Below are 21,986 nucleotides of genomic sequence, written 5' to 3'. Positions count from 1 at the left end.
CTACAAAGCACGGACAGATAAAGCACTAGCACATGAGGAATATTCAAAAGCGCAAATGCTGAATCCTCAAATGGTAGGGCTCTTCAGTACTATCTGTGCCACGTAAACTGGTTAGCATCACTGCTGGAGGATCTGTCTTGGGGAAAATCCTTTCTCATAATGAAGAGGGATAGTAAATAATACAAGCCTGTGTCCCTTTTCCCTTTATTAATGAATTAGCAAAATGAATTCATTTACACTTTTAGTGACTACCTACTTCGTAATACTTCCTTAGTAAAACTAACAGGGCCACTGAATTGTGTAATACCAAAACAGATGGGAGAGCATTCAGTTAAAACAGTACTCATGTTTCCAAGTCTGAAGTGTCTGTCCCCTGCCACCGCCCCCCTATAGCACGCGGCACGTGGGATCTTAGTTCCCCTGACCAGGGTCAAACCTTCGCCCCCTGGAGTGGAAGCACGAAGTCTTAACCACTGGACCGCCAGGGAAGTCCCCTCATGTTGCAAAGTCTGTATGTCTGTTACACAGGAAAGCAGTTAGATATAAACAGGTGAAATACCTTGATGAGGAACACTGAAGAGCACTGTCTTTAACCTCATCCCATGGTAATTCATGTCCTTGTAAAGGTAAAGGGGTTATTTTTCCTTTGGTACCATACGACATACAGCTAGATGCCTGGGGATGCAATGAGAAGAATAAATCTTTATTTTGCTTCAAAAATACATTATGGAAAAAAAAAATACATTATGAAAGCAGAACTAAAGCAAAACAGGAAATTTCCAAAAATAGTTGATGAAAGAGCACAGAGATACCCAGTAGATAAATGTGACTGATATATTAGGACAAAGGATGTTTCAGAATTCACTTTTCATACAATCAAGACTTTTTTCTTAAATTTATTTAAAGGTAAAACAATTTCTTATATTTTAATGACGAATATTTTAAATGACATTAAAGAATACCACAAATAAACATATAAAGAGAAACCAAGCAAATAAGTAAACTTGAGAGAAAATAGCCAATTATTCAGAAACTCAAATAGCCCATCTGTTTCAAATGCCAACCTACCAAATATGTATTGTAGAAGCAGTGGTAGCTCCGGCAGTATGAACAACAATATAAAGAAAAAAACAAAAATAATGGCAGCCTACTTTTATAGAACGCTTACGAGGGGCCCGATACTGTGTCAAGCATTTACTTGCATTATCCGAGTTAATCTTTAGAATGCTAATTTATGTGTAGTGCTTTACCGTTTTAAAAGTGCTGTTAGGATGGTCTATCTACTGTAGCTAATACTCTTACTAGCTTCCTCAAGTTGATTATGGAGTAAGGGGACATGCCGTTTTCTTACAGGGTTATTAGATAAACATTCGGAGCACAATGTCATGAAAACGGACTTCTGCTTTAGTTTATTTAGTTATCTACGGAGCTAAAAACCCTCTTCCTAAATCTCAAGCTAGTCATAGCCATCATTTACTGAGCCCGGGTCAGACTAGGTACTTTACCTACAACATTTAATCCTTCCAATGATCCTGCACATTAAGTACAGTTTTTCTAGAGGTGGAAACTCAGCTCTCAGAGGAACTGATTTGTCCTTGGGCCTTAAATGGCAGAACCCTATGTCAAACAGCTATTAATGGCTGGGATGGAAAACTACGATCCTCTACCCATTTTCAGAAGGGAAGAGGGAAGCTGAGTATGCCTATATTATCCCTGAATCTGCTTGACATTTTAATAGACAAACCTTTTTCACAAATAATAAATTTAAATTAGTGTATGATTAATACCCCTAAAATAAAAATAATCAGTTTATATCTCAAAGTCAGACTTAAAGCTGTAATATTTTAAAATAAATGATTGCTAAACATTCAAAATACAAACACTAAAAAAGATCTTTACAGTCTAGAAAAAAGTAAAAGCAAGCACAGGAGAATGATATCCATCTGTTTTTATAAAATGTATTATTTCCAATAATATAATCAGTGGCAATTCTTTAAGAAAAATACAGGCATAGAAACTAAAATAACTTCTGCACAACTTTTCTGGCTCCTTTAGTGATCCAAGTCTGCAACTTTGAAAAGAACATAAGGTATTTTACTCATCCACCCGTCTATCCAGCCAGCCAACCAACCACCTAGAAAAGCTGCCAACAAAAAATGACTTCCCGGATTGGGCAGGATCCACCTGGCCACTCACAGAGACCTATAACCATCTGTAAACAAGCAATACTTCTGTATACTCGTTGTATCACATGCAAGAAGTGTCATCAAGAGATTCTTCTTCACAGTCCAAATAGCTACACATGTTCTGTTAAAGCAGCTATAATTCTAATGTGGGACACAAAGAAATCTCATTTTTATTACCTGCTTTATGTTCATTTCTGAATCTGTGAAGTTCTTAATCTCAACTGTCTCAAAATCAGATTGAAAGCTGTAATATTTTAAAAGAAATTATTGTTAAATCTTCAAAATATAAACACTGTGATAATAAGCTTTACTGGCTAGAAAAAAATAAACTTCAAACATGAGAGATAAAATGCATCTATTCTTGTAGAATGTGTAATTTCTAATTATATAATTGGGAAATAGATATGGTTTGGATTACATATGCCTCTTTTTCCTTTTTTTGAATAGCAGCTAGATTTCAGTTGACAGAATGGGACTAGGGAAATGGAAAGCATTATCTTCAAAAGCTGTCAAAAATATAATCAGAAAAGTATTCGTTGTATTTGCTTCCCTCATTTCTTCTTCACTTAAAAATTCTATCATTAGATTTAATTCCTTAATTCTTTAAATGTATACAGACTGATCTTACTATACCTCTTATCTTTACCCAGACAAAAGAATACTAGTCATAAATTGTTTTTTACTTTTAAAAATAATTAAAACCTAGCACCAGATAAGTACTCATTTATATAACACTAGGAAAAACAATCACAAATCCGCTACCACTCAATACTTTACAAGATTTGTTTCTTTCTTCAATCATCTGGCAACCTTTAATGAATATTCATTATGTGCCAGGCACTACTGTATATGAAAATATTATTGAGGCAAATTATACTTAATTTCCAGAAATTATCCCAATTGTCTACATTATACCTGAGGAGCTGTTTCTGAGTATTTGCAGGGAGGGAAGCATAGGAGTAGTTAGACAAACAGTTGCTTTTTCTCCCCCAATACAGCCCATTGTTTTGCCATTTCTAACATAAATCAATAAACATATTTACACAAATGCTGTCTGATGACATATTTTACGGATTCTCTGAAAGTATATTTAAAAACATACAAAAGTTCTAGTACCATGTTTGAAACAATAAATTAAAATATGTAACATTCATGTTTATAAGGAGCTTGACAAGTTTAATAGCTATTTATTTTTTCAACAATTACTCTGATAGTTCTAGTGATTCATGCAGAAGGAAAAGCCACATTAACCTCATTCTAATCAAAAGGGCACTACCAGACCTTAAGTGTGGCACACAGGGTACATGATATAAAGTAAGGAATATTATTTAATTTCTACCACATCTTGAAGGATCTACTATTGGCTGTTGTGCCATACCTGCTTAATTGAGTCTGAGTTTCAGCTTCTATCTGCTGATCTGTAAAATCTTTTTTTCTTTTGGCAGGTGTATAATATCGATACTGTGACAGGAAAGATTTTGCTTCTGTTTTTAAAGTGCGTGGGGTGAATGGCAAATGTCTGTTAGAAAAGAGTTCAGAATGTTTATCCAAAAGGTCCCCACTGGGTGCTTTTGAAATTACTAACTGAAACTGCTGGGAATTTAGGGACGTGCCCCGGGGCCTTCTGCCGTAGGACGTTCCAGAGGATGATTTCCTGGGCCCAGAGGCAGCGTGATCCATGCTGGACAGGAAGGAACTGGAGTTCTTCTCAGTACCATTTGTGAGGACTTTATCGGATTTAGGTGGATTTAAGTGTAGTCGCTCTGAAGAAGTTACTGGTGACCTTTTAAAGGATGGAAATCCGTTCACTTCTTCGATTAACATAGCATCTTCATCTTGTGGTTCTCCTGGAGGCTAAGAACATTTGGTTTAACAGTGATCAGTTACATTTACAAATTCAGATAATTGGGGATCTCCAGATTACACATTAAAAAATGTAGAGCCTCAGGGCTCTACAAATATAGTGTGTATGTTCCTGAAAATTTGTATATGAAGTTATATTCAAGTTTTTGAATTATTAATATATAAAAATATAATTCTAAATATAAGCAATAGCAATCATTTTTCTTTCTGAAACTAAAAAAATGATTAATAACATATAACCATATTTGTGGTCTTGAACCTGTGTACTGAGGTAGATCCCAGTTTTATTTGAGTTTCCAAACCAATCGTGAGTACTAATCCCCTTCTCAACCACTGCTGGTGGCAGCATCCACCCATTCCTGCCTTGTCATGACCACCTTCAGTGCCAGCAGTTCCTCTGTGACTTAAAGGCTTTGAAGGAATGAAAAGGAACTTCTCTTCACAATGTATAGATGTATGGAGCCCTGATTTAAGTAGCTGATATTTTAAACATAATTAAGAAAGGCTGATGCCATAGGGAAGTTCATATGTTTCTCTCTCAACCTCTCATGAGTGGGGAAAGCTTTGAAAGGAAGGCATTTTGGCCTGCTCTATTTCTTTTTGGTTTAACCATTAAAAAAAAAATTTTTTTTTAATTGAAGTATAGTTGATTTACAATGTTGTGTTAATTTCTGTTGTACAGCAAAGTGAGTCAGTTATACACATATATACATTCTTTTTAATATTCTTTTCCATTATGGTTTATCCCAGGATACTGAATATAGTTCCCTGTGCTATACAGTAGGACCTTGTTGTTTATCCATTCTATATGTAATAGTTTGCACCTACTAACCCCAAACTCCCAATCCATCCCTCCCCCACCTGCCCTCCCCCTTGGCAACCACAAGTCTGTTCTCTATGTCTGTGAGTCTGTTTCATAGGTAGGTTCATTTGTGCCATATTTTAGATTCCACACATAAGTGATATCATATGGTATCTGCCTTTCTCTTTCTGACTTACTTCACTTAGTATGATAATCTCTTGATGCATCCCTGTTGCTGCAAATGGCTTTATTTCATTCTTTTGTATGGCTGAGTGGTATTCCATTATATATATGTTTGGTTTAACTTTGGAAGAACTATTTCTACAGGGTATTCATAAGGTTTAAGAATATAGGTAATATTTTATTCTTTTACAGATTAGGTGCCCATAGACTAGATGCCTTGTCCTTGATTCCAGACTTTAGGGACACCTGTGTATCCTTTACAGAACTTTGAGGCACTTTATTAAATGGTAGAGAAGAAGTTACATGGAAGTTAATCTGGAGTGAAAAAGGCTGGGACTTAGCCAGTTATATCTGTCCTACAAGCTCATGGGGAGGAAAACAAGAGGGAGATAAGCAAGCTGAATAAGAAAGGAGCTGAGTGCTTTCTGTGCACAAGGTACTGTTATTGCCTTTGAGTAGAAATAAAAGAGGAATAGTAAGAACTGTTACTATTACCACCGCTACTATTACATATGGAGTGCATACTATGTGCAAGGTACTGTTCTAATTAATTTACACGTACGACTCATTTAATCATCACATCAACTTCTGGGTGGTGGTACAATTAGTACCTCTACTATGCAGATGAAGAACCTGAGGGGCAGGGTCTCATAGATTTGAACCCAGGTGAACCTATGCTCTTCCCATTATATCATACTATTTTACAGACTTATTTGAAATTTATACATTTTTAGATTTTTTTTACACCACCAGGAATCTTAAGCTGATTTTAACTCCTTTCATGGTAATGAACAAGTCAGCTAGCTTACATATTGATTTACCTCAGCAAGGAAATTGCAGATAACTAGATATTGTGACTACAGCCTAAAACAGGTCAAGTCACCTATTTCCTTTCCAAGTGCTTTCCAACTTTATCCCAAATATAAAGCAGAATTACTCAAAGCAACTAAGTATTTTGGCATTAAACTGTGAGTCACTAGGGTAGTGTTTAGTTAATGACTTTAACACGTTAGTTGTAAAAAGTGTTCCCAAACTAGGTTCACACTGCAGCTTATGTACCAGGGGAGTCTGGCTCTCCGGAAAGCAATTTCTAAGTATGATCTGAAAAATCTTTTAGGGCTATTAAATAATAATCACAGGAATTATTTACACTTGGGGAACAGAACAAATTGGGATCATAGCAGGCAGAAATGCATAAGGCATTAGATTGCCTGTGAGAAAATTCTTACCAGTAATGGTTATTTAATAAACAAAACGAAATACGAAAGAAAGTCTTTAAAGGCAGGAATATACTCTCATCTGTCTGAAATGGGCTGGGAAAATTGCTCTTGAATCAATTGAAGGCATGAAACTTTTCTGTATCTTTATATCTTATAATTCCTACCCTGTATTCTACTTCTTCTTTCCTTGGAAACCAGTAGAACACAGTGCAAAACCAACTGTACCTATCTGCTTTTTTGAGATTATATAATCTTTAACTATGAATATCAGAAAGCTTGGATATGATTTTCATAGAAAATGTGTAACACACTGGTAAATTCACCAAAATTAAAATAGCAGATCACTGTAAAGTTCTAAAATCAGAAAAGTGTTCATCAATTATTGTCAATGGAACAAAAATTCTGGTGGTAATCTGACCACTTTCACTTTAATGCAATTTGTTGTAAACTGTTTCTGTGATTTAAAATTTATGTAAAGTGATAATCATTGACAGTTAACACATACATGTTTTAAAAATGTCAAAAATACCTATCCAATTTTACAATCACAGAATAACTGAGTATTAAATCAATCTTTTTGAGGGATAATGTCAGAAGAAATGGTATACAAAGATTTTCCAATTGTCAGGTTTTAAAACAGTTGAGGAATCAATTCAAGTGCAGAACAGGATAGATACAATTTATTTAAAAATTTGATTAACACTTGTTTTGCAAAAAGCTTCAAATTGTATTTTACAAAAGAAACTGATAGCTTCTGATTTTCACTGTTTTATAGTGCTTTTAAAATAGATTTATTTAAGAACATGAGTCACACTCATATATTCAATTAATCTTAATATCACATGGTATGTGCTGCACCAGTGATGTGAGTGAGTGGTGAATAACTGTGTGTGAGGTACAAGGTGCAGACTTAAAAGTGTCTGAGGTGATAGCATGTAAGTCAAAATGTAAGAGAAAATAAGTAGCCCATATTACAGTGTGGGCAATTAAAGAAAAAGTTTTTGATTACATGGTCTCACATATATAAACAGCTAATATGTCCAGAGGCCAAAGTTACCACTTTCTTTTGAATTGTAGCAAACTTTTCAGTAAATGCAGATTATAACTACAGGTATCTGTTAATCATAAACCCACCCAATTATCAAAATATTATGCCCCAAATAATAATTTTAATTTGAATATATCTAAATATTTATCATCAAGTATTATAAAAAATGTAAGCAAATTGCAAATTACTATTAAGTCTAAATGGAGTAAAAAATATACTTATATAAAAGCATAAATGAACTATATTTTTAGAAGCAAAAAGTTACAGGGTTACAGTGACTGAAGGAAAAATGAATGGAAAACATCGCCCATTTACAGACTTAATTATATATTTTATTTTCAACAAATCCCAGCCTTACCTCAAAATAGAATTATTAATTTATATTCAAAATGCTAGATAATAGAAACATATTTTTAAAAATATGTTTAAAAAGTACCATCATTGAAAATGAAAATACATACATGAGTCAAATACTGATGAACAGATTCCCAGATGGTACAGTGTATAGCAGGTTTATTCTAAAGGAAGCAGCTCTATTCCTAGTCCTTTTATCTACAAAACAGCCTTGGGGACTCTTAAACATATTTACAGCTTTCCTGATGACTCCCAAATCTATTTTCAGCCCAGACCTCTCTCCTGACACAGATACTTATATCCAGCTCTCTACTGAATATATTAGATGTTCCAAAGGCATCTCAAATTAAGCAGGTCCGAACAAGTAAACTCGGGCAAGCCAGAAACCTGGAAACCTCCCAGTTGCCCAAGCCAGAAACCTGGAAACCTCTTTAATTCCTGCCTCTTGCTCTTCATATCATCTGATCAGTCACCAAGTCCTGGGGATTCTACTTTCTAAATGTCTCCTAAATATATATTCCTTATGCTCCTTCTGCTGTCTTATAGATCATATCTTAATCATTTCTTCCCTATACTGCAACTGTCACACAATTAGTCTGTCCTTCCCTGCTGCCAGTGTAGTCTTTGTAAAGTGTCAATATGATGACACAACTTCCCAACTAAAAACTGGTCTATGGCTCTGCCACACTTCTCAGAGAAAAACGACCCAGGTTTACTCTTAATTCACAAATGCCCTTAGTCTTTACCCCTGCCTACTGATATGTCACATCTTCATGTACAATGGAAAGGGCTGGAGTCAAAAATGAAACGGCTTTTACCAACAGGCAATAGTTTTTCCATATCACAGTTGCTAAGGGACAGAAAACAAAGCTCAGGGCCTAATCTAGACAGTCTAGGAGACCATGCTCATGAATCTGGGATCCTCTCAATGGCGACCCTCCAATTAGATGACTTACAAAGAAACTTGCCCATCTTGAACACTGGCACTGAGAGAACAGTGGCCTTTGAGAATGCGAAATCATATGCTGCTTCCACACAAGCTTGCAGCCTCAATTTGCAGCACCCAGATGGTCCACAAAAACCTTAAGCCAAGACGAGTCAAGTTTTTTCCAACACATAAATTGTAGGGGGATAAAAAGGTGGGGGAAAGAGAAATTATTGATTAAAAGAAATGTATCAATTAGTTGAAATTATTTAGAGTCCAATTCCAACAAACTTAAAAAAAAAAGAGAGAGATAATGGGAAATGTGAACAGTGGATATTTGATGATATTAAAGAATTATTAATTTTTAAGGCATAATAATGGTATGGTGGTCTATCTTTTAGATATTTAGATATATACAGAAATATTTATAGATAAAATTATATATCTGGTATTTGCATCAAAGTAATCTGGGATGGGGGTAGTGAGTGAGGATATACATGAAATAAGTCTGGCCCTGAATTGATCATCGTTGCACTTAGGGGACAAGAACATGTGGGTTCATTATACCACTCTATTTTTAGAGATGCTAAAATTTTCAAAATTAAAAAGTTTAAAAAGAGACCATCACACGCACAAAAAGACTTCCAGTTTCAGCTGACAGATGGAGAGAAATGGAAAGAGCATAGCTCTCACCATTATAATAAGAAAAAAAGCTGGACAAACTGCAAATTAATGATTTTTCTTGAACTGTTGAGAGAACTAAGGTCACAACTAACCTAAAATCCACAGTGATATAGGTACCTGCAGGGAGAAACAGAACCTAAGCATTTGCTTATTTGGGACAGATGCTGCTGAATGACATATAAACTGGTAAGAAGATTATGCTATAAGTTTTTAGCTAATTGCTAAGGACTGAGTGTGGACTATTGTAAGAGTATGAAGCCTCTGAGACTTGGGGAGTTTGTACCCTCTTGCAGGCTTTTCCTCTAGGAAAGAGCTTTTCCACCAAAAGCTCTCAGGGAAGAGCAGGAAGAATCCTGAGAAAATTTCCCCCTTCCCTTGTTTCTTTGGCATGGCTAGGGGAGGGGAACAGCACCCACTGCAGAAATTACTCAGACCAATTTTTCCTTTCTCTCAATCTACAGGGGGAAATTCCCTTCACTTTGCCACATAACAATTACAGAAGTGATATTCCATCACCTTTGCTACATCCCATAGGTTAGAAGCAAGTTACAGGTACTGCCTACACTCAAGACGAGGGGATTATTTAAGGGTGGGGATCACTGTGGGGCTTAGAATCCTGCCTACTACTGTGGGTCAAATAGAAAGTACACAAGAAGAAAGAAGAAATGAAAACATACTAAATGCTCCACTTTAAAAGGCAAAGATTATCAGAGTGAATAATCTGACCCACCTAAAACCTATCTAAAATATTAGGATTAAAAAATGGAAAAAGTGGGGGCTTCCCTGGTGGCGCAGTGGTTAAGAGTCCGCCTGCCGATGCAGGGGACACGGGTTCGTGTCCCAGTCCGGGAAGATCCCACATGCCGCGGAGTGGCTGGGACCGTGAGCCATGGCCTCTGAGCCTGCGCGTCTGGAGCCTGTGCTCCGCAACGGGAGAGGCCACAACAGTGAGAGGCCTGCGTACCGTTAAAAAAAAAAAAAAAAAAAAAGGAAAAAGATATACCAAAGGAATACTAATGAAATGAAAATGAAAGCTGGTTTAACTATATCACTATCAGAAAACACTTTAATATAAAAAGCATCAAGGCAAAGAAGTTCAAACCACAGTGACAACAGGTTAGATTCACCAAGAAAATATATCATCTCTAAGTCTGTATGTATATAATAATATAGACTCAAAACATATAAAACAAAAATTGCTAGTACTAATTCTTGGAGAAATAGCTAAATATATAATCATGTGAAAGATTTCTCTTAATAAAAGATAGACTAATTAGACAAAAAGATCAATAAGATTTGAACACCTAAAAGATAAAACTTAATCTAATGCATACACTATATATTAAATACTGCATACAGCTACAGAATATATTTTCTTTTCAAACACGTATGACATAGTGCATTAAAAAATATTGTCCAAAGAAAAAAAACCTGTCTACCTACTGGGCCATAAAACAAATCTCAACAAATTTCAAGAAATGGATATCACACAGATGTTCCCTGATCAAAATACAATTAGGCTAGAAATCTGTAACAAAGAGAAAACCAGGAAAAAAAAATAGAGATTAATAAACACTTCTAAAAGACGCTTGAGTTAAAGAATAAATTATAATGGAAACTGTAAAATACTTTGAACTGAACCATAATAAAAATACCACATATCAAAACTTGTGGAATGCAGCTAAAGCAGCACTTGAAGGAAAATATATAGCCTTAAAAATGCTCATACTATGAAAGAAGTGAGGCTGAAAATAAACTAAACAAAAGTAGAAGAAAGTACTGTAACATAAACTCAAAGAAAGCCAAAAGAGGAAAATAAAGCATGAACATTACCCAACTAGAAAACAAAGTACAACAGAGAGGATCAATGCAGTAAAAGATGTGCCCTTAAAAAGATTAATAAAACTGACAAATCTCTGGTGAGAATAATAAAGAAAAGACTGAAGGCACAAATAAACAACATTAGGATAAAAAGAGGAACTAATACATATTCAAGAGAGATTATGAAATGATTTAAGAGATATTATGAACAAGTCTATGCCAAGAATTTGAAAATTTAGATGAAATGGACAACTTTCTACATATGTACAACTTATGAAAATAGTTCTATAATGATTTCAAAAATTGCAGTCAAAAATCTTCTCACAAATAAAACTCTAGGCCCAAATAATTTTAGTGCTGAGTTCCATCAAATTCAAGGAACAAATAATTCCAAACTTACATAAACTACTCTAGGGCATGGAAAAAGAGGAAATAGCACCCAGTTTATTTTATGAGGCTAGCAAAACCTGACATAGCAGAAAAAAGGGAAAATGACAGGTCAATATCAATAATGGACATAGATGCTAAAACCCTAAACAAAATATTAGCAACTGTATCTGGTAATGTATAAAAAAAGGAATTACGTCATGACAAACCTGTGTTTATACTAGGGATGCAAAGTTGATTTAACATTAGAAACTCGATTATAATTCACTACATTTGAATAGATTAAAAAGAAAAATTGTACCATCATTTCAAAAAATGCAGAAAAAGAATTTGATAAAATTAACACACATTCATGAGAAAGGAAAAAAATCCTCTTAGCAAACTAGGAATCAAAAAGAATTCCCTTAATCAGATGATAAAGGGTATCACAAAAAAGCTAAAGCAGGGGTCAGCAAACTATAGCCTACAGGTCAAATCTGGCCCACCACCTTATATGTTAATAAAGTTTTACTAGAACAAAGCTACGTCCATTCATTTACATGCTGTCTATGGCTGCTTTCCAATGGCACAATAGTTGTGACAGAGACACAACAGTTGTGGCCTGGAAAGCCTAAAATATTTACTATTTGGCTATTTACAGGCAAGTGTACCAATTCTGACCTATAGTAAACATTATCAAAAAGTCAGGTTCCACCACCAATGAAGTATCTTAGAAACATTTACTTTTAAAAGGTAAAAATACTATCTTACCTTTTGTAGAGTGTTAAGTAATGACTTGGAATTACTTTTAGAATTGGATTGCATTGCAGTTTTAGTTAATTTCAATTCCCTTTCACACCGTGCTAATTCCTTTTTGAGTTTCTCTCTTCGTTGTTGGTCTGCATCTGAGGGGAAAACAATCTTTTGAAATACAGAATAAAATAGAAAAATTAATTTTTTGGCGTTAGACGACTAATAAAGGGCACTTTTTTCTTGCTAAAAATGTTTATACTACTGATATGTAAATAAATCCATATACTTTTCTGTATAAAGATAACAAATATTTAATTCATAGAATCTTCAAATGGATTGACTAAAGAGCAGAAACAAGATATGACAAATTGATTAAGCCTAAGGGCTCAAGGGAGCAATTCCTAGCAGATATAGAGATATAAAGGTTAGAAATGCTTGACCGTGTTGTCTGCAACTGTAATCACCAAATGCAGAGTTTGAATTAATCCATATACTCCCCCGCAAATGAAATATTATTGTCAATACCATCATATGCTATAAAAATTTAAGCTTTATATGAGTCAAAAAAATGACACTAAATTTTAAAACATTATTTTTAATTAGGATAACTGATTTCCATTTTTCTTAACTGCTAGTCATTTGAAAATACAAACGGAAAAGGGGGTTTCACATTTTAGTGTGCGTTAAGTCTAGTATTGAGTCATTATCAAAGACTGAAAATGGCAAAATGAAAGCTAGTCAAGTTTCAGAGTTAAAAAGAAGGCTAACCATAAGTAAAATGACTTGTATTTTCATGTAAAATTTAACATATACTTTTTAATTGGAATCTATATCAACTTAATGGACAAGATAGTTTCAAGTTTCAAATCACCCTGATTTAGGGGGAAAAAAAGGGGCAAAAGGTTTGAAAAGACACTTACTAAAGATATACAAATGGCCAATAAGCATATGAAAAAATGCTTTACATCCTTAATCATGAGGAAAATGCAAATTAAAATCATAATGAGACACCACTTCACACCCACTAGAATGGCTATAATCAAAAAAGGAGTCAATAACATGTTAGCAAGGATATGGAGTAACTGAAATCCTAATTATGTTGGAGGCGAGAATATAAAATGGTATGGCCACTTCAGAAAACAGTTTGGCAGTTTCTTAAAAAGTTAAGTATAATTCACCATATGACCTAGCAATTCCATTCTCAGGTATATGCCCAAGAGAAATGAAAATTCATATTCACACGAAAGACTTGTACATGAATGTTTATAGCGCACTATTCATAATGGTCAAAAAACAGAAACAGTGCGTCAGTCAATTAATAGATAGACAAAATGTGGCATTATCCATACAACAGAATACTATTTAACAATTAAAAAGGAACGAAGTACTGATTTAGGTTACCATATAGGTTAATCTCAGAAACATTATTCTAAGTAAAAGTCTAATGCAAAAAAACACATATATGACTCCCATTTATATAAAATGTCCAGAAAAGGCAAATGTATAGAGAAAGAAAGCAGGCTTCCAAGGCTAGGAGTGGGATGAGGAAGCAGCTGCAAAGCTATCATTTTGGGGATCTTCTTAAGGTGAGGAAAATATTCTGAAACTGGTTTGTAGTGATGATTGCACAATTCTGTAAGCTTAGTAAAAATCCATGAATTTTATGGTATGAAAATTTTTGTCAATAAAACTGCTATAAAAAATAAAGCCGGGCTTTCCTGGTGGCGCAGTGGTTGAGAGTCCGCCTGCCGATGCAGGGGACACAGGTTCGTGCCCCGGTCCGGGAAGATCCCACGTGCTGCGGAGCGGCTGGGCCCGTGAGCCATGGCCGCTGAGCCTGAGCGTCTGGGGCCTGTGTTCCGCAACGGGAGAGGCCACAACAGTGAGAGGCCCGCGTACCGCAAAAAAAAAAAAAAGAAAAAAGTCTTTCTAATGCATTAGAATATGGCATTATTTAGACAATTCAACAAAGTGTGTAGAGATATTCTAGCTTTGATAAAGACTGAAATTATCAAGTCAGTTGTCTGCTATGGCAGAAGAGTATAGCTTATAAAAACAGAGGTGACTCAAAACCACAGATTTCTTTCTTTTTTAAAATATGTCTATAAAGCCTGTTTCTAAGTTAGTTCATACTGATTATAATGAGCATCAGCTTTGTAACACACAAAGTAATGATTATTAATTACACTTTGGTTTGGTGATTACAATCTTTGCAATTCTTCTAGCCATCACAATTTTCTTCATTTACATGGCCAGAAAGAAAAACTCCTGTCTCAACTGACTGAAAGCAGAAAATATCATGGGATAAATAAGCACTAGCTAAGTCTAAATTCTAAAAACAAAAAATAGGAGTAATTCTTTAAATACAACTTATATGCCGTCAATTTCTGAATTTTTATCTCCATCCTGGAACTCTCTCCTGAACTCCAGACTTTGTATTCCAATTGCCTCCTCAGCATCTCCACCTGGATTTCTAAGAGGTATTTATTTTGAACTTAAAATGACCAAGACTTAACTCTTGATTCACTTCCTCCCCTAAATATCTTCCTATCATATTCCTCATTTCAGTAAGTTGTAACTGTCATTTTAGTTGACAGACTCTAAGTATTGGGAGTCATCTTTGACTCACTCTTCTTTTTCTCTCATATTCTATCTACATCCAGTCCATCAGTAAATACTGTTGACACACATCTGAAATATTTCCAGAATCCAGCCATTTCACATTCCCTCTACTTACAGGCACTTTGGTCCAAGTCACCACTATTTCTCATCTGAATTACTGTCTCCTAACTAGTCATTCTGCTTCTACCACTGACCCTTATAGACTATTCTTAACTCACCAGCCAGAAAGGTGCTTTTAAAGTTAAACTGGCTCTGTTCCTTCTCCTCTACTCAAGACCCTCCAATGGCTTCCAATTTCATTTAGAGTGAAAGCCAAAGTGCTTGCAAATAGTCATAGCCCTATGTGGTCTGCATCTCTTTGTCCCATCTCAGTGACCTCATCGCTTGTCACTCTTCAGCTGGCTTATTTCACACCAGCTATACAGCTCTTCTTGCTGTTCCCCTGGATCCACTGATCACAATGCCATGTCAAGGCTTTTGTACGTGCTGTTTTCTCCATCTTGATTGCTCTTCCCTCCTTTACCCACTTGCTTCTCCCTTATTTCTTTCAGGTCTCTGCTCACCTTATCAGTGAGGCCTTCTTCTCCAAAGTCCCAATCTCCCTTATCCTGCTTCATTCTTTTTCATTGCACTTATTACCATCTGATATAGTCTATATTTACTCATTTCTTTGCATTTGCTTATCGTTTGTCTCCTTCAACTGGAATGTAAGGTCTATAAAAGCAAACAGTAGGTGTCCAATAAATAATTGCTGAATTAGTCACTGAATAAACTCTAGTGTACTAAACAAAATATGCAAAATGCCTGATTATTTTAAATTGGTGAATTTGGATTTTAAATTGGTGAATTTGGTTCAGTAAGAGGATTAATACATACATTCAGGCTTGTTAATTACACAACCTGAATAAAAAACAGATAATCTTATCTTATACATCTACTGTTCAGGAACTTATTCAGTATGAAAATTTAGCAAAACTTTCCCATTTAGAGCCTAGTTAAAGAGGATTATTTGATCTAATGTCAACTGGGTAAAACCACCTTAATTCAAATGATTCAGATTTTGAAAGCCTAAAAATATTGAACCAGTTTTCTGTGCTATAAAAAGTTACTAATATGATACAGAAGAAGAAATATACAGCATAGAAATTAAAAATCTGGAAGGATCCTTAGAGATTATCTATCTTTCATTTTACAAAAGAGGAGGGAAAGACATAAAATGACTAGCCCATATAGCTTGTGTGCTATGGTGAAATTGGTCTTTAAAAATATATACTCAACACTGTACTCTTGCCTAAAATGCCTTTACCCTTCTTATAAAATTATTCGAATCCTAAGACTCATTCAAAGATATGAGAACCTACACGAAGGCTTGTTGCAAACATAAAGGTCACAGAAGAGGGAGAATACAAAGTGCCAAGCACAGGGCCTGATAAAGACACTATGCTCACTGGTGGCAACTGGCTCAGCTTAAGTCCCATCTGTTCCTATCTGTTCCACTACGAAAATGTACAATCAGAGATAGGTACGACCAATCCTGTTGTCTGTGATCTTTCCCAGATTGCGCATAAGGGGCATTCTCCTATCTATGCTCTCATTCATTTATAACTTAGCATGCACTGCTTGAAGCTGTTATTTATTTTTTAATGCAGAAGTTCTCTCTCAAACTGTAAATAACAATTAAGTGCAAACAGCAGCTTAAGAAAATACTAAACTTAAAGTTTATAATATTTGATATTTATATAATTACAGTAAGCACAGGCTGTGATATCCATGCTCTTTGGCTATTTTAAAGTATGCATTTCTTGATTGGACTCAAAGGCCTCAAAAGGTCTTAAATGGTATCCTTCAGAACATTTTAAAATAGGAATTTCAAATTTTGTGGTCTGATTATTTCCTTAGTAAAGATCTCTAAAAATAGAAATATTTTTCTATGTACATACCATATGTATGTACATACAAAGGGGAGATATATCATGATTCTATAATAATATATGTCAATAGCTTTTCAGATACAAATAACTACCATGTTTATCAGTTAGCTATTAGGATACAAATAGTAGATAATATTTATCTGAAGAAAAGTGCCAGTTATGGTATTTTTAATAAATAATTCAGTAATTTTAAAAAATTTTATTTATTTACTTTTGGCTGTGTTGGGTCTTCGTTGCTGCATGTATGCTTTCTCTAGTTGCGGTGAGCGGGGGCTACTCTTCATGGCGGTGTGCAGGTTTCTCACTGCAGTGACTTCTCTCGTTGCGGAGCACAGGATCTAGGCACGCAGGCTTCAGTAGTTGTGGCCTGTGGGCTCTAGAGCGCAGGCTCAGTAGTTGCGGTGCACAGGCTTAGTTGCTCGGTGGCATGTGGGATCCTCCTGGACCAGGGATCGAACCCGTGTCCCCTACATTGGCAGGCGGATTCTCAACCGCTGCGCCACCAGGTAAGTCCCTAATTCAGTAATCTTAACAAGCTGAGGGCAGTGAGAATCACAGAATTCTAGAACTTAAACCTTGCCAAGCTTTTCAGTACTATCCAAATTTTTATATACAGGAAAAATGAAACCCAGAGTAGTTAAATAACTTATCCAAAGTTACACAGTGATTTACTGGCAGAGCCTGGGCTCAACTGTAAGTTCTTATACTGAGAAATACAATACAAGCTTCTTTTATGGATGATTTTTAAAAGTTAGAAAATGCTTCCTCAAAATGCAGCATGTCAATACCCATTAGGAGGGTTACTATCAAAAAAAACAGAGAACAAGTGTTGGGGAGGACATGGAGAAATTGGAACCCTCAAATTGGAAATATAAGATTAAAAGCAGATTTACCATATGGTCCAGAAATTCCATTTCTGGGTATATACACAGAAAAACTGAAAGCAGGGTCTCAAACGAATATTCGTACATCCATGTCTATAGAAGGATTATTCACAATTGCCAAAAGGTGGAAACAACCCAACTGTTCATTGACTTATGAACATATAAACAAAATATGGTAGTACATACAATGGAATATTAGTCAGCCTTAAAAAGCAAGAAGATTTCTGACACATTACAACATGGATGAGCCTTAAGGACACTGTGCAAGTGAAATAAGTCAATCACAAAAAGAAAAACACTGGATAATTCCACTTAAATGAGTTACCTAGGGAAGTCAAATACATTGAGACAGAATATAGAACGATGGTTGCAGGGTGTATGGGGAGTTACTCTTTAATGCGTGTGAAGTTTCAGTTTTGCAAGATGAAAAGAATTCTGAAAATGGATAGTGGTTATAGTTGTACCACAATATGAATGTACTTAATGACACTGAATTGTAGACTTAAAAATGGTTAAGATGGGTTCTTCCCTGGTGGCACAGTGGTTGAGAATCTGCCTGTCAATGCAGGGGACACGGGTTTGAGCTCTGGTCTGGCAAGATCCCACATGCCGTGGAGCTACTAAGCCCGTGCGCCACAACTACTGAGCCTGGGCTCTAGAGCCTGTGAGCCACAACTACTGAGCCCATGTGCCACAACTACTGAAGCCTGCGCACCTAGAGCCCGTGCTCCACAACAAGAGAAGCCACCTTAATGAGAGGCCTGTGCACCGCAACGAAGAGTAGCCCCCGCTCGCTGCAACTAAAAAGAAAGCCCATGCACAGCAACAAAGACCTAATGCAGCCAAAAATGAATAAATTTATTAAAAAAATAAAGTTAAAAAAATGGTTAAGATGGTAAATTTTAGGTTATGTGTAGTTTACCATAATTTTTTTTTTAAAAGGCAATATGTTAAAAATTACTTACATTTGATGCTGGCACTCATGCTTAGTGGAACTGAGCAGTCTACTGCAGCTGAAAGAGAAAGATCAGTTGTTTAATATTATTCTTTATTTTTATAAATGACAATAAATATCAAATGCAAAAATCACAAAAAGTTCCAGAACTTGCACTTCCTTGTTTTGATTTTTATGCTACTTATAGAGATGAAAAATACCTTTGATAAAAAATATACTGGTTGGGATTAACAGCTCATTAGATACTGCAGAAAGAAATATTAGTGAACTTGAAAACACAGCAATATAAATATTCAAAATGAAACAGAGTAAAGACTGGAAAACAAATGTGCAGAGCATCACTGACTTAACCTACCTGTACCACTCACTTAACATACTTGTAACTGGAGTCTCAAAACAAGCTTGAGAAAATAAAAGAGCAGAATTGGAGCAGCTACATTATCTAATTTCAAGACTTACTGTAATGCTATAGTGATGACGGCAGTGTGGTATTCTAATAGACAAACAGATCAACAGAACTGAAGAGTAAGTCCAGAAACAGACTCTTGCATATGGTCAATTGTCTTTTAAAAAGTGCCAAGGCAGTTCCATAAGGAAAGGACAATCTCTTCAACAGATAGTACTTCAGTATTTAGATATCCATAGGCAAAAAAGTGATCCTTATATCATACCTTATAAAAAAACTAACCCAAAATGGATTATAAACTTAAATGTAGGAGCTAAAACTTATACTTCTAGAAGAAAACACACAAGAAAATCTTAATGACCTAAGATTAGGCAAAGATTTCTTAAACAGGATATGAAAAGCATAAACTATTAAAAATTTGAAAAGCTGGACTTGATTTCACATATAACAAAATATTTTTCTTTAGATTTTTTAATCATTTAAAATATAAACTTCAGAAAACATGAACCAAAATTTTAAAACTTTAGCTCTTCTAATGATAAAATTAAAAAATAAAATTAAAAGACACTGGTGAAAAACTGGTGGAATTCAAATAAGGTCTGTATTTAATAATATTGTGTCAATATTAATTTCCTGGTTTTAATAATTGTATTATAGCTTTGGAAGATTTTGACATCAGGGAAAGCTGGGTGAAGGGTTTCTTTGAAATTCTGTACTATTTTTGCAACTTTTCTATAAGCCTAAAGTTATTTCATAATAAAAACTTCAGAAAATGAAAAGACAAGTCACAGACTGGGAGAAAATATTTGCAAAATATGTATCTGACATAGGACCCATATTCATATAAAGAGAACTCTCAAAACTTAATACTAAGAAGACAAACAATCCATTTTTTAAAAATGGGCAAAAAATTTAAATAGATATTTCACCAAAGAAGATACACAGATGGCAAATAAGCATAAGAAAAGTTGCTCAATGAAAAGGGAACCCCTGTGCACTGCTGGTGGGATTGTAAATTGGTACAATCACTATGGAAAACAGTATGAAGGTTCCTCAAAAAATTAAAAATAGAACTACTATATGATTCAGTAATTCCACTTCTGGGAATTTACCTGAAGGAAATAAAAACAGTAATTAAAAAGCTATATGCACTCCAATGTTCACTGCAGCATTATCCACAATAGCCAAGATATGGGAGCAAGCTAAGTGACTACTGATAGATGAATGAATAAAGATGTGGTGTACATATATGATGGAATATTACTCAGCCATAAAAAATGAAATCTTGTCTTTTGCTATAACATGAATGGATCTAGAGGGTATTATGAGAAGTGAAATAAGTCAGACAAAAAAGACAAATACTGTATGATCTCACTTATATGTGGAATCCGAAAAACAAAACGAACAAACAAAATGAAAAGACTCAGATACAAAGAGTAAATGAGTGGTTGCCAGAAAGGAGGGAGCTGGGAACGGAGGGCAAAATAGGTGAAGGGGATTAAGAAGTACAAGCCACCCTTTATACAATAAATAAGCCACGGATAAGTACTACATAGCATAAGGAATAGGGTCAATAATACTGCAATTAACTTTTTATGGGGACAGGTGGTTAGTAGGCTTGGTGATCATTTCATAATGTATGCAAATGTCAAATCACTATGTAGTACACCTGAAACGTAATATTGTATGTCAACTATATTTCAATTTAAAAAAGGGAAAAAAAAGTTGCTCAACATCATTAGACATTAGGGAAATAGAAACTAAAACCCTATGAGATACCATTACATATCCACTAGGACTGCCAATAGGAAGTGTTGGTGAGGATGTGGAAATGATGGAAATGAAAAATGTCACTCTGGAAAACGGTCTGGCAGTTTCTTATAAAGTTAAACATACACTTTACCATATTACGCCACCATTCCACTCCTAGTAAATAAATTTATCCAAGTGAAATGGAAACATACATTCAAAGATTCTATGTGAATGTGTACAGCAGCTTTATTCCTAATTGCCAAAAGTGAGTCAATACAATCCAGATGTCCACCAACTGATGAAGTGATAAACTAATTGTGGTATATTCATTAAAGGGAATACTGCTTAGCAATAACAAGGAAGAAATACTGAACATGGATTAGTTTCAAAAGTGTTAACTAATTGAAATAAGCCAGACCCAAAATGATACATATTGTATAATTCCATTTATATGAAATTCTAGAAGAGGCAAAACTATAGTGAGAGAAGGGAGATCAGTGGTTGCCAGGAACTGGAGGGAAGAGAGTGATTGCAAAGGACCAGGGAGAACCTTTTGGGACGATGAAAATGTTCTATACCAGGAGTCAGTGAACATTCTCTGTAAAGGAACAGAGAGCTAATTCTACAGGCTTTGCAGGGTGATATAGCCTCTGTCACAACTAGTCAACTCTGCCTTTTAGTGTAAAAGCCACCATAGACGATGTGTAAAAGAATGAATGTGACTGTGTTTATTTATGGACGACAGAATTTCAATTTTATGTAACGTTCACATGTTACAAAATATTATTTTTCTGATTTTTTTCAGCCATTTAAAAATATAAATAGCACTCTTAGTTCAGGAGCTGTACAAAAACAGGTGGCAGGATGACTTGGCCTGCAAGCTGTAGTTAGCCCATCCTTCTTTTATAGCATGACTGTAGTGGTGATCATAAAAATGTATATATTTTTCAAAAATTTCAACTGTACACTTAAAATTAGTTCATTTTATTATATTTAAGTTACACCTCAATAAAGCTGACAAAAAGAAAAAAATTGTAGTTACCATCTTCTCTGTGTAGCTTCTTCAAATTTGAAAACAGAAGAGAAGATCATAAACTTTTGTTATATTAAGATCAGCATCTAATCGCAAAAATATATTAGGAATAACAGGTAAAATGAAACAACATAGATATTACATTCAAATACAGTTAATAAAAATGGCATTTTGAATTTGCTAGGTATATAGAGTCTG

At 35.0% G+C, this 21,986-nt stretch overlaps 1 protein-coding gene across 9 annotated transcripts in view; it reads right to left on the bottom strand.

Annotated features, from left to right (window-relative positions):
* Positions 1-21,986, bottom strand: part of SPATA7 (spermatogenesis associated 7) — a 38,230-nt gene that overhangs the window by 9,418 nt on the left and 6,826 nt on the right. For 3 of the 9 annotated variants that reach the window (XM_089908075.1, XM_022576355.2, XM_022576357.2), the window contains 5 exons: positions 18,608-18,655; positions 12,224-12,357; positions 3,565-4,040; positions 2,364-2,430; positions 560-675 (listed from right to left, as the gene is read on the bottom strand). In XM_089908075.1, coding sequence (XP_089764201.1) covers positions 560-675; positions 2,364-2,430; positions 3,565-4,040; positions 12,224-12,357; positions 18,608-18,655 — 841 coding nt within the window. Of the gene's footprint in view, positions 1-559; positions 676-2,363; positions 2,431-3,564; positions 4,041-12,223; positions 12,374-18,607; positions 18,656-21,797; positions 21,875-21,986 lie in introns of all 9 variants that reach the window. The other 6 variants (XM_022576365.2, XM_022576364.2, XM_089908079.1 and 3 more) reach the window with 5 other exon arrangements.

This window comes from Delphinapterus leucas, chromosome 2 (assembly GCF_059928025.1).
Source record: "Delphinapterus leucas isolate spDelLeu-1000000601 "Yukka" chromosome 2, BTC_Dleu_Yukka2, whole genome shotgun sequence".
Taxonomy (NCBI): domain Eukaryota; kingdom Metazoa; phylum Chordata; class Mammalia; order Artiodactyla; family Monodontidae; genus Delphinapterus; species Delphinapterus leucas.
Note: the sequence above shows the minus strand (reverse complement) of the source record. Positions and strands in the feature narration are given on the sequence as shown.